The 12,619-nt window shown below is 40.1% G+C and overlaps 1 protein-coding gene across 2 annotated transcripts; it reads right to left on the bottom strand.

Moving 5' to 3' along the window:
• Positions 1-72: 72 nt before the first annotated feature.
• rab36 (RAB36, member RAS oncogene family) lies at positions 73-12,006 on the bottom strand. 2 transcript variants are annotated; one of them, XM_010877718.4, is made up of 11 exons: positions 11,876-12,006; positions 11,401-11,516; positions 8,861-8,952; positions 8,675-8,749; positions 8,480-8,581; positions 8,313-8,377; positions 8,162-8,213; positions 1,013-1,094; positions 654-744; positions 371-487; positions 73-164 (listed from the first exon to the last, which is right to left on the bottom strand). In XM_010877718.4, exons 2-11 carry the CDS (start codon positions 11,476-11,478, stop codon positions 103-105), a joined length of 816 nt encoding a protein of 271 aa, XP_010876020.2. In that variant the 5' UTR covers positions 11,479-11,516; positions 11,876-12,006; the 3' UTR covers positions 73-102. The 2 variants fall into 2 exon arrangements, with proteins under 2 accessions (XP_010876020.2, XP_010876019.2); XM_010877717.4 differs by having other exon boundaries at positions 11,401-11,501.
• Positions 12,007-12,619: the final 613 nt, after the last annotated feature.

Here is a 12,619-nt window from a genome sequence, read left to right as displayed (position 1 = left end):
CCATCTCACTATCCTCTTTCTTTCTACTCCGCCATTCAAATAATTATCTCTTTTTGGAGGCACTCCTTCCTTGTCTTGACATGTACTTGGCGTCCTCATCTCTTAGCAGCAATTCATTTTCACTAGTTTGGGCTGCGGATCTTCCAGGTTGGCTCGGTCTGATTCTAATGGAAAAGATAACATTAATACAGAGTAATGTGATATACAAACATGAATGTTTAAATCCCATCTCAGAGATTACTAACTAACTAATAACATTCATAAAAATTTGTAAAACCTATATTTGTAAAACCTGTATTTTGGCCATTATTATTTTTCCTTCACACTCTCTAGAGCCTAAACAACTACTGATCTTTGAGCTGCTTCTTACTGATGCTGTCTCTTCCTCCTATACTGAAGGGGGTGATGCCTCTCTCCATGTCCTTCAGTACATAGTCTTCAAAAGCTAGAGCTGCCATCCGGAAGAAGAACTCCTCCACGTTCTCCCCTAAAAGACAGTCACACATTATCAGATAATCAAAAATTTATTTTTACAGTAACAAGACCAGCCATGCATTAATTGCACAGCCCAGACATGGTTGGTCCAAATCATAAAGGAAAACAGTTGAAGACATTCCCATGTAATTAACAGTAGTATCTGCTCTGGTCTGTACCTGTCTTGGCTGAAACAGACCAAAACTCAGCTTTCATTTCATTTGCCATCTTGACTGCGTCTCTTTCAGTTCGCTGGTGCTCCTCTGGAGCCTTGGGCACAGGCAGAAAAAAGATTCAGCAATCGTATTTGCAAATTTTGTTCTCAGAACATTCTGAGAAATTGTTTTTGGGAGGGATTGTGGGAACATTCCCTGACCGATGAACAAATGTTTCCAAAGGTTTCACACGGATGGTTTTCTACATGTTGTTTAATAAGAAATTTGACCAAAAAGCACGATCCATCCATGTCTGGGTATTCAAAATATTTGCATTTATGATAGATTATATAGCTAACCAGAATCACATTTTGTGCACTCACAAGTAGGTCACTCTTGGTTCCGACCAGGAAAACCGAAAAGGAGCCAGGTTCATTCTCCCTCATGGCCTCCTCTAACCACTGCCTGTGAAAGATGGGCATCATCATGTGGCTTCATTATATCAAGATTATAAAAAAAAAAAAAAGAAATGCCACAACTCATGTCTTCTCTACTTAAGTTACCAGGGGTGGGTTCCAAAACAAACGTGTTAAGTGCATTAAAAAGAATTAGGTGATTTGTGCAACTTATGGATAAAACAATAAGTTGCATATTGTAACTCTGTTTCCAAAAAAGTTGGGATGATGTATAAAATGCAAATAAAATTCGAATGCAATGATGTGCAAATCATTTATTCCTGTATTTATTTATTTGTATAATTTGATGCCAGCAACACTTTTCAAAAAAGTTGGGACAGGGGCATATTTACCACTGTGTTCCATCACATCTTCTTTTAACAATCCTCTAAAAGCGTTTGGGAACTAAGGAGAACAACTGCTGTAGTTTTAAAAGTGAGAAGTTTTTTCATTCTTGATTGATATTGGATTGCAGTTGCTCAAAAGTTCGGGGTCTCCTTTGTCGTGTTTTTCGTTTCATAATGCGCCAAATGTTTTCATTGGGTGACAGGTCTGGATAGCAGGCAGACCAGATTAGCACCCAAACTCTTTTACTACGGAACCATGCTGTTGTAATACGTGCAGAATTTCGTTTGGCATTGTCTTGCTGAAATAAGCAAGGCCTTCCCTGAAAAAGATGTAATCTGGATGGTAGAATATGTTGCTCCAAAACCTGTATATACACTCACCTAAAGGATTATTAGGAACACCATACTAATACTGTGTTTGACCCCCTTTCGCCTTCAGAACTGCCTTAATTCTACGTGGCATTGATTCAACAAGGTGCTGAAAGCATTCTTTAGAAATGTTGGCCCATATTGATAGGATAGCATCTTGCAATTGATGGAGATTTGTGGGATGCACATCCAGGGCACCAAGCTCCCGTTCCACCACATCCCAAAGATGCTCTATTGGGTTGAGATCTGGTGACTGTGGGGGCCATTTCAGTACAGTGAACTCTTCAAGAAACCAATTTGAAATGATTCGAGCTTTGTGACATGGTGCATTATCCTGCTGGAAGTAGCCATCAGAGGATGGGTACATGGTGGTCATAAAGGGATGGACATGGTCAGAAACAATGCTCAGGTAGGCTGTGGCATTTAAACGATGCCCTATTGGCACTAAGGGGCCTAAAGTGTGCCAAGAAAACATCCCCAACACCATTATACCAACACCACCAGCCTGCACAGTGGTAACAAGGCATGATGGATCCATGTTCTCATTCTGTTTACGCCAAATTCTGACTCTACCATCTGAATGTCTCAACAGAAATCGAGACTATCAGACCAGGCAACATTCTTCCAGTCTTCAACTGTCCACTTTTGGATAGCTCATGCAAATTGTAGCCTCTTTTTCCTATTTGTAGTGGAGATGAGTGGTACCCGGTGGGGTCTTCTGCTGTTGTAGCCCATCCGCCTCAAGGTTGTGCGTGTTGTGGCTTCACAAATGCTTTGCTGCATACCTCATTTGTAACGAGTGGTTATTTCAGTCAAAGTTGCACTTCTATCAGCTTGAATCAGTCGGCCCATTCTCCTCTGACCTCTAGCATCAACAAGGCATTTTCGCCCACAGGACTGCCGCATGCTGGATGTTTTTCCCTTTTCACACCATTCTTTGTAAACCCTAGAAATGGTTGTGCGTGAAAATCCCAGTAACTGAGCAGATTGTGAAATACTCAGACCGGCCCGTCTGGCTCCAACAACCATGCCACGCTCAAAATTGCTTAAATCATCTTTCTTTTCCATTCTGACATTCAGTTTGGAGTTCAGGAGATGGTCTTGACCAGGACCACACCCCTAAATGCATTGAAGCAACTGCCATGTGACTGGTTGATTAGATAATTGCATTAATGAGAAATTGAACAAGTGTTCCTAATAATCCTTTAGGTGAGTGTATATTTCAGCATTATTGGTGCCTTCACAGATATACAGTGGATATAAAAAGTCTACACACCCCGGTTAAAATTCCAGGTTCTTGTGATGTAAAAGAATGAGACAAAGAAAAATAATGTTAGAACTTTTTCCACCTTTAATATGACCTATTATGTGAACAATTCAATTGAAAAACAAACTGAAATCTTTGAGGGGGGAAAATAAAACACTCACAATAACCTTGTTGCATAAGTGTGCACACCCTTAAACTAATACTTTGTTGAAGCACCTTTTGATTTTATTACAGCACTCAGTCTTTTTGGGTAGGAGTCTATTAGCATGGCACATCTTGACGTGGCAATATTTGCCCACTCTTCTTTGCAAAAGTGCGCCAAATCTGTCAGATTGTGAGGACATCTCCTGTGCACAGCCCTCTTCAGATCACCCAGAGATGTTCAATTGGATACAAGTCTGGGCTCTGGCTGGGCCATTCCAAAACGTTAATTTTCTTCTGGTGAAGCCATGCTTTGGTGGATTAGGATGTGTGCTTTGGGTCGTTGTCGTGCTGAAATGGGTACTTCCTCTTCATCTTCAGCCTGAGAAGCCTGAACCTTTTGTGCCAAAATTGCCTGGTATTTGGAACTGTTCATAATTCCCTCCACCCTAACTAAGGCCCCAGTTCCAGCTGAAGAAAAACAGCCCCAAAGCATGATGCTGCCACCACCATGCTTCACTGTGGGTATGGTGTTCTTTGGGTGATGTGCAGTGTGGTTTTTGCACCAAACATACCTTTTGGAATTATGGCCAAAAAGTTCAACGTTGGTTTCATCAGACCATAACACATTTTTGCTTTTGAGGGACTTTTTGCAAAACTTCAGAACTGCAAACTTCAGCTGGGCTTGGATGTTTTTCTTTGTAAGAAAAGTCTTCCGTCTTGCCACCTTACCCCATAGCCCATTCATATAAAGAATACGGGAGATTGTTGTCACATGTAGCACACAGCCAGTGCTTGCCAGAAATTCCCGCAGTTCCTTTAATGTTGTTGTAGGCCTCTTGGAAGCCTCCCTGACCAGTTATCTTCTTGTATTTTGTACACTTCTCCTGACTGATATCTTTCAACAATGAGATCCCTCTGATGCTTTGGTAGCTCTCTGCGGACCATGGCTTTTGTTTTGAGATGAAACTAAGAAAATGTCAGGAAAATCCTACTAGAACAGCTGAACTTTACTTGTGATTAATCAGAGTCACTTTAAATGATGGCAGGTGTGTAATGACTTCTATTTAACATGAGTTTGAATGAGGTTAATTCTGAACACAGCCACGTCCCCAGTTATAAGAGGGTGTGAACACTTATGCAACCAGGTTATTGTAAGGTTTTTATTTTTCATTTTTCCCCTTGAAAGATTTCAGTTTAGTTTTCATTTGCATTATTCACATTATAGGTCACATTAAAAGTGGAAAAAGTTCTGAGATGATTTATCTTTGTCCATTCTTTTACATCACAAAAATCTGGCATGTGTAGACTTTTTATATCCACTGTATAAGTCACCAATGCCATGTGCACTAATACCATCACGGATGCTGGCTTTTGGACTGTGCACTTTTTTTTTTGAAAACAAGCCTGTTGATCACTCTCCTCTTTAGCCAGGAGGACACGGCATCCATGATTCCCAAAAATAATTTAAAATGTTGATTTGTCAGACCACAGGACAGTTTTCCACTTCACCTCAGTCCATCTTAAATGAGCTTGGGCCCAGAGAAGCTGGCAGCTTTTCTGGATCTTGTTTATATATGGTTTCTTCTTTGCATGGTAGAGTTTTAACTTGCATTTGTGGATGCAGCAACATACTGTGTTCGCAGGCCATGGTTCCTAAGTCCATGCAGTGATTTCCACTACAGAATCCTGTCTGTTCTAATGCAGAGACCCCGGGCCATCCAATATTGGTTTTCGTCCTTGTCCCTTGCGTACAGAGATTTCTATGGACTCTCTGAATTTTTTAATGATATTATGTACCATAGATGATGAGAACCCCAAACTCTTTTTACATTGAGAAACGTTATACTTAAATTGTAGGACTATTTGCCCATGCAGTCTTTCACAAAGTGGTGAACCCCTCACCATCTTTATTCTAAAAGACTCATCCTCTCTGTTATGCTCTTTCTATACCCAATCATGTTACTGACCTGTTGCCAATTAACCTAATAAGTTGTGAGATGTTCCACCAGGTTTTTTTTTTAGCATTATACAACTTTTCCTGTCCCTGCTTTTCTGAAACGCGTTGCTGGCATTAAATTCAAAGTGGGCATACATTTTTCAACACTCGACATGTTGTCTTTGTACTATTTACTATTGGATATAGGGTTGAAATTATATGCACATCATTGCATTTGTCACGGTTTGGTGTTGACCAGCAACATTGTGCCGTGCACTCCCGGTTCCCGTCACTTCATGAACTCAACCTGGACTCATTCATTGTCTTGTCCCCATTAATCATGCACACCAGGCCCCAATTTCCCCATCAATTTGTGTTTAAATGTTTCTCCTCTCCTCCCTTCACTTGTCAGTTATTGTCTCTATATGTCACACGTAGCAGGTGAGTGTTTCGATTTGCCATTAAGTCAGTACTTTCCTTTGTTTCGGTATTTGGTGTTTGTTCCCATTAAATACAACATACGTATGTAAGTCTGCCTGCGCATGGTTCCTCCTCTCCACTACGACGTTACAGCATTCTGTTTTTCTTTACATTTTACACAGTGTCTCAACATTTTAGAAAACTGTTTTTTACACAGAACCAAATTATAAACGCCCCCATTTATCATGAGCTGAACTCAAAGCTCTAAGACATTCTTATGTACACAAAAGGCCTATTTCTCTCAAATATAAGGCACACCTGTTCAATACTCATACTGTCTAATCAGCATCTTGATATGCCACACCTGTGAGGTGGATGGATTATCTCAGCAAAGGAGAAGTGCTCACTAACACAGATTTAGACAGATTTCTGAACAATATTTGAGTTGCTGCAATGAAGCAGTGCCCAATTTACAAATTGGATCACAAACTTAGGGAGAAAATAAAAATACATACGTTCATAGAGATATATTTCTAAGACTCCTTAAGCATTCGAAATGCTCGGCCTACCAGTGTGGGCAATATGCAGACAAAAACCTGATCACAAGACAATTCATTCATGTGAAGACTCAATAGCCAGGTTATCGCGTCTCCAGGATACAGTATAGTATTATTATACATTATAGAGTTAATCCAGGACACAACGTTGCGCAGGCTGGCTCAGTACTGCCCTCTATATTTGATTATCTAAAACTGACTGACAAATTACAGAAACTACAGTAAAAAACTCTTTCACTTTTCGCTTCTTCTGTGTGTGTTTTTTATAATCGGTGAAATTACATGGTGTAATATAAGCAAAATCTGATACCAGGATTGTCTTTGGAAAATGAAATCTAAATTGTGGGTACTAAATGTATGTAATCAATAATGCTTGTAAATCGGTTTGGATTAGTGTCACATACACTCACCTAAAGGATTATTAGGAACACCTGTTCAATTTCTCATTAATGCAATTATCTAATCAACCAATCACATGGCAGTTGCTTCAATGCATTTAGGGGTGTGGTCCTGGTCAAGACAATCTCCTGAACTCCAAACTGAATGTCAGAATGGGAAAGAAAGATGATTTAAGCAATTTTGAGCGTGGCATGGTTGTTGGTGCCAGACGGGCCGGTCTGAGTATTTCACAATCTGATCAGTTACTGGGATTTTCACCCACAACCATTTCTAGGGTTTACAACGAATGGTGGGAAAAGGGAAAAACATCCAGCATGCGGTAGTCCTCTGGGCGAAAATGCCTTGTTGATGCTAGAGGTCAGAGGAGAATGGGCCGACTGATTCAAGCTGATAGAAGAGCAACTTTGACTGAAATAACCACTCGTTACAAATGAGGTATGCAGTAAAGCATTTGTGAAGCCACAACACGCACAACCTTGAGGCGGATGGGCTACAACAGCAGAAGACCCCACCGGGTACCACTCATCTCCACTACAAATAGGAAAAAGAGGCTACAATTTGCATGAGCTATCCAAAAGTGGACAGTTGAAGACTGGAAGAATGTTGCCTGGTCTGATGAGTCTCGATTTCTGTTGAGACATTCAGATGGTAGAGTCAGAATTTGGCGTAAACAGAATGAGAACATGGATCCATCATGCCTTGTTACCACTGTGCAGGCTGGTGGTGTAATGGTGTGGGGGATGTTTTCTTGGCACACTTTAGGCCCCTTAGTGCCAATTGGGCATCGTTTGAATGCCACAGCCTACCTGAGCATTGTTTCTGACCATGTCCATCCCTTTATGACCACCATGTACCCATCCTCTGATGGCTACTTCCAGCAGGATAATGCACCATGTCACAAAGCTCGAATCATTTCAAATTGGTTTCTTGGACATGACAATGAGTTCACTGTACTGAAATGGCCCCCACCGTCACCAGATCTCAACCCAATAGAGCATCTTTGGGATGTGGTGGAACGGGAGCTTCGTGCCCTGGATGTGCATCCCACAAATCTCCATCAACTGCAAGATGCTATCCTATCAATATGGGCCAACATTTCTAAAGAATGCTTTCAGCACCTTGTTGAATCAATGCCACATAGAATTAAGGCAGTTCTGAAGGCCAAAGGGGGTCAAACACAGTATTAGTATGGTGTTCCTAATAATCCTTTACGTGAGTGTATAACAAGTCAAGGAAATTGCTTCCATCAATGTCTCCTCCGATCCCTGGCGATGCTGGCCAGTATTTCTTATCCTTATTTTTAGGAAAGTTGACTGAGAACACAATCTCATTTACATCAACAATCTAAGGAACAATAAGGGTTACCTGCCTTCCTTATTTTTCATTTTGCCAGCTGAAGGATTTGAGCTTTTAACCTTTCAGTTACTTGTCATGTTCTCTAACCTCTAGGCCTGGGGCTGCCACAACAACAGCTAAACGACCTTGGAGCAATTGCATGAATGTTTGCAATGTTATTACCAAAAGCTCCTACACAAAAGGTTACCACAATTAGTTTTATTTTGAGATAAAATTGAGGCAATCTCATCAAACAAACAGGAAAATCACACTTTAACATTACTGCCCTTTAAATAAACATACCGCGTGTTCTCCAGAGTCTTAATGTCTGCCATGTCAAAGACTGTGATTATCACTGTAATAAAACACAAAGGTTGGATTGAGCAACACTAAAGTCCCCATGGTTTTCATTTACTGTACTCTACAAATGCATTTCACTGGTAGTCTCTCTTACCCTGAGCTCCTCTGTAGTATGCTGAAGCAATGCATTTGAATTTTTCCTGACCAGCTGTGTCCCAGCTACATAGAAAAAGGGAAGCAAAAAAATACTTTTAATAGAAAATATCTCACCTCTAAACAAATAAAACATCCCAATGATGTAAGAGCATGAGCCTCACTCACATTTGAAGGGAAAATGGAACTCCCGAAAGCTCAAATCTCTCAATCTCAAAGTCTACTCCTATGGTGGCCTTGTAGTCTCTGTCAAATACATCTTTGCAAAACCTGAAAGTGCACCATAAAATATAAACTTTAGTGGGCTTTAACCACTTAATAGAAATAAAATTTAGCAGCCAAGTTACAAGCTGAATAACTTACCGTTTTATTAGGCAGGTCTTGCCCACATTAAGGTCACCAACAACCACAGCTTTGGACATCTTCAGTCTGTCCCATCTTCAAAGGAAATATTCAAATAAAAAATAAAAACATTATTTCTGGAAACTTCCAAATATAAATCAATCAAGGAATCAGTAGACAATACATTGACCTAACCAGGTAACTCACCCCTGATGCCTGTCTGTTCTGTGTTTACAGGCAGCCTTGGCCTGACTATCCCAGTCATCCTTCATCTGTAGACATGCCTGTGGAGTATAGCACTGGAAACAAAAGTATTTTAAAAAAAACAGTACATACTACTAAGATGTACAATCAAACCGACCGACCGCCTGACCGACTGACCCTTGTTAACTAGCGTAGTGGTTAGCGACGGGGGCTCCCCAGGTCCCGCATTCGTTTCTCGTAACAGTCTAAACAAATTATGCCTGATGTTCAGGACAGAAAAAACTTTGCTGGCTACCACTTCATGTAGCTACATAATAGGAAGCCTGAAATAAAACGGTTCTGGTGGATATTAGGATTTGTTCAGGATAGACAAACACTTTTCAGGCTTCACGATTCTCTCGTCTTTTCACTTAAAAAAGTCAGTTATCGTTAGTGATGCCCATTCCAGGTTTCATTACCATTCTTCTAGCAGCAAGATATTATGCTAGCAGTGCTAACTCAGATTTTCTTTTTCAAAATAAAAGCCATCATTGAACTATATATATTAATAAAGTTAACAATCTTGTCTGTACATTTTATGTTTAATGTCCGTTCCAACGTTATTCTTGTCTGTTCTTTTTCACAGACTAGATTGTTAACTATATTACCTTATACATTTAAATTGTGGCTTTTATTGTGATAAAGAAAATCTGAGTGCTGCCAACATAATATCCTGCTGCTAAAATAACGATAATGAAGCCATGAATGGCCATCACTAGTTATCGTCACCTATATTGATAGATACTGTATCTATGTCATTCACAAATGGCTAATTAGCTGTTAAACGGACAGTGGCAAAAAAGGATTTGTTCAGGATTGACAAAAACATTTGCTGGCTACAACCTTGAGTAGATATGTTATGGGAAGCCTAAAATGAAACTGTTTACTATCTTTGCGACTATTTCTGGTGGATTTTCGAATTATGTCTCAGGATTTGTTCAGGATAGACAAACCACTGGCTACACGATTCTCTCGTCTTTTCACTTGATGAAAAAGTCTGTTATCGTCACCTATATTGATACAGTAGTTATTGTATCGATGTCATTCACGAATGGCTAATAAGCTGTTAAAACAGCAAGTGACAAAAGCCATAAAGTTCATAGATGCTATTTGTGGTGGAGGTAAACTTAATAAGAAACATTACTCAGTTTAACGCTAGTTAATGGTGTCTAACAAAATTTTCAAACTTGGCGTGATGTTAATGAGTGAAAATAATATGATGTTAAGAGGGATGCCTGGCATGTGTGCAGTTCGGTGGCGTAGTGGAAAACAGCAATTCCTTTTATGTGGGCAACTCGGGTTCGATTCTCAAGAGGTTAGCCGCGATTAACACATTATATTGCGGGCGCCGGCTGAACTAGTCTTGCCTGGTTTCTTGTTACCATACTGGATAAAATTTCAAGCTGAACATTGCCTGAGAACATCAATATTATCCTGGGCAACAGAACAGGCCTTGTGTCTTCTCACACCGCTGAGATGTGCAGTTATTCACTGGCAACGCACAGTCTGTGTGTTAATGCTTACTTGTCTATCAGGTAAAAGTGTATTTCTACTGTTGTTCTTCATACTAGTGCTATTTTCAGGGAAACTGACTATAGCCCTCTGATCACACATATTCAGACAACTGTAGACCCCCTATATGTTCCTACTTATACTAGCTAACAGTTCAAAACTGTGGGGTCACTAAGAAATGTCCTTGTTTTCAAAAGAAAAGCTTTATTTTTGCGTTGAAATAACATCAAATTGATCAGATATACAGTGTAGACACTGTTAATGTTGTAAATAACTATTGTAGCTGTAAACGGTTGATATTTTAATAGAATATCTACATAGGCGCACAGAGGCCAATTATAAGCAACCATCTGCTAATCTAAGTTTATCATTTTAAAAGGTTATTGGTTATTAGAAAATTATTTTGCAATTGTTAGCACAGCTGAAAACTGCTTGAGACGCAGACCAAATGAAAAGATGCTGGAAGAGTGCATGAAACCATCTGTCAAACATAGTGAAGGTAATGCAATAGTCTGTGGGTGCTTTGGTGGTGGTGAAGTGGGAGACTTGTACAGGGTCAAGGGATCTTGAAGAAGGAAGGCTATCACTCCATATTGCAACACAATGCCATACCCTGTGGATGGCGCTTGATTGGAGCCAATTTCTTCCTACAACAGGATAATGACCAAAGCACAGCTCCAAACTATGCAAAAACTATTTAGGGAAGAAGCAGTTAGCTGGTATTCTGCCTATAATGGAGTGGCCAGTACAGTCACCGGATCTCACCGGATCTCACCCTATTGAGCTGTTGTGGGAGCAGCTTGACCATATGGTACGGATGAAGTGCACATCAAATCAATCGAACTTGTGGGAGGTGCTACAGGATGCATGGGGTAAAATCTCTTCAGGTTACCTCAACAAACTGACTACTACGGAATCCCAGAGCCGTAACACAATTATGTTAGCTTCGAGTTGATATGCATATGGCTATAGCTGGTATGTAGGTAACGTACCTTTGGAAACTTGGAAATGACCCTGTCTCTGGTCACATGCGGTGCGAAGTGCATCATCCCGTTGCCCATATCCTGCATTATAGTAGACTGCGGTGGTCAACCTATAAACGAGAATCCTGGCCATGACCAATGTACTGATAAGCTATATTTTCCGTGCAGTTTCAAGTGAAGGAAGCAACTCCTTCGCTAAAACATTGTAATGGTTATCAATCCGTATGAAGACGGGTTGTGTGCCGTGCTTCATTACATTACAGAACAGCAATAGTTTAGAGACCGTTATAAAATATAACACTTGATGACATGCATATAATCCAATGTTGAAGGACTATTTTGGAAGTCTAAGCTACGTAGCAACTTAAAAAAATCGATAAAATGACAAGACATTGTCAATTAAAGTACGCTGTCCGCTATCACAATATGCAATATAGCAACGTTTAAATCCTGAATATATGTTATAACTTGCAAGGTAACTCACGGATTTCTGTAAATCGTCCCGCTGTTGCTGCAAAAATATCTTAATTTGATTTTGATTCTCGAGCTGCGTGCATCAGATCCTACCCCCATCTCCATGACAACAACCACGTGAGGAAAACATGACGGCTAGTCTGACAAACACCAGTGTTCAACGATTTGTTCTTAATTTATGGTAATTACAAATAAAATGTCCTAGTTGTTTCAGTACATAGCATGATATAGAATTTCAAATTACAGTATGTCTAATCGGAGGCGGTGACTAGCATCCGTAAAGTCGGTGTGCCATGTGAATATTTCGGCAGACACAGCGACGTATCCGTGTGAAATCCTAGTATAAATTAATGTTGTGTACTTCGTTTTGTTGTTTCTAATATTATGCACATTTATGTGGTGAAAATACTTCCCTCTTCGGGGTGAAATATGCAGGACAGCTTTGGATTCCATTCGCAAAGTGAATTGCCCCTATAAGCACTACCTCTAGACACTTTCCTTGTTGGAATATTCATCCAAACCGGATGCAGCCATCTTAAGTAATGGTCCATTTACAAAAGCTGCCCACTCTACAATTGATTTAGCTTGAGAAGAGGAGTGAAAAAATTTAGAGTGGTCAGTTAACCGGTAGTCACTTATCTAACACCAGGGGTCATTATGAGGCAATATACACTCACCTAAAGGATTATTAGGAACACCATACAAATACTGTGTTTGACCACCTTTCGCCTTCAGAACTGCCTTAATTCTACGT

This window comes from Esox lucius, chromosome 14, assembly GCF_011004845.1.
Source record: "Esox lucius isolate fEsoLuc1 chromosome 14, fEsoLuc1.pri, whole genome shotgun sequence".
NCBI classification, from domain to species: Eukaryota; Metazoa; Chordata; class Actinopteri; order Esociformes; family Esocidae; genus Esox; species Esox lucius.
Note: the sequence above shows the minus strand (reverse complement) of the source record. Positions and strands in the feature narration are given on the sequence as shown.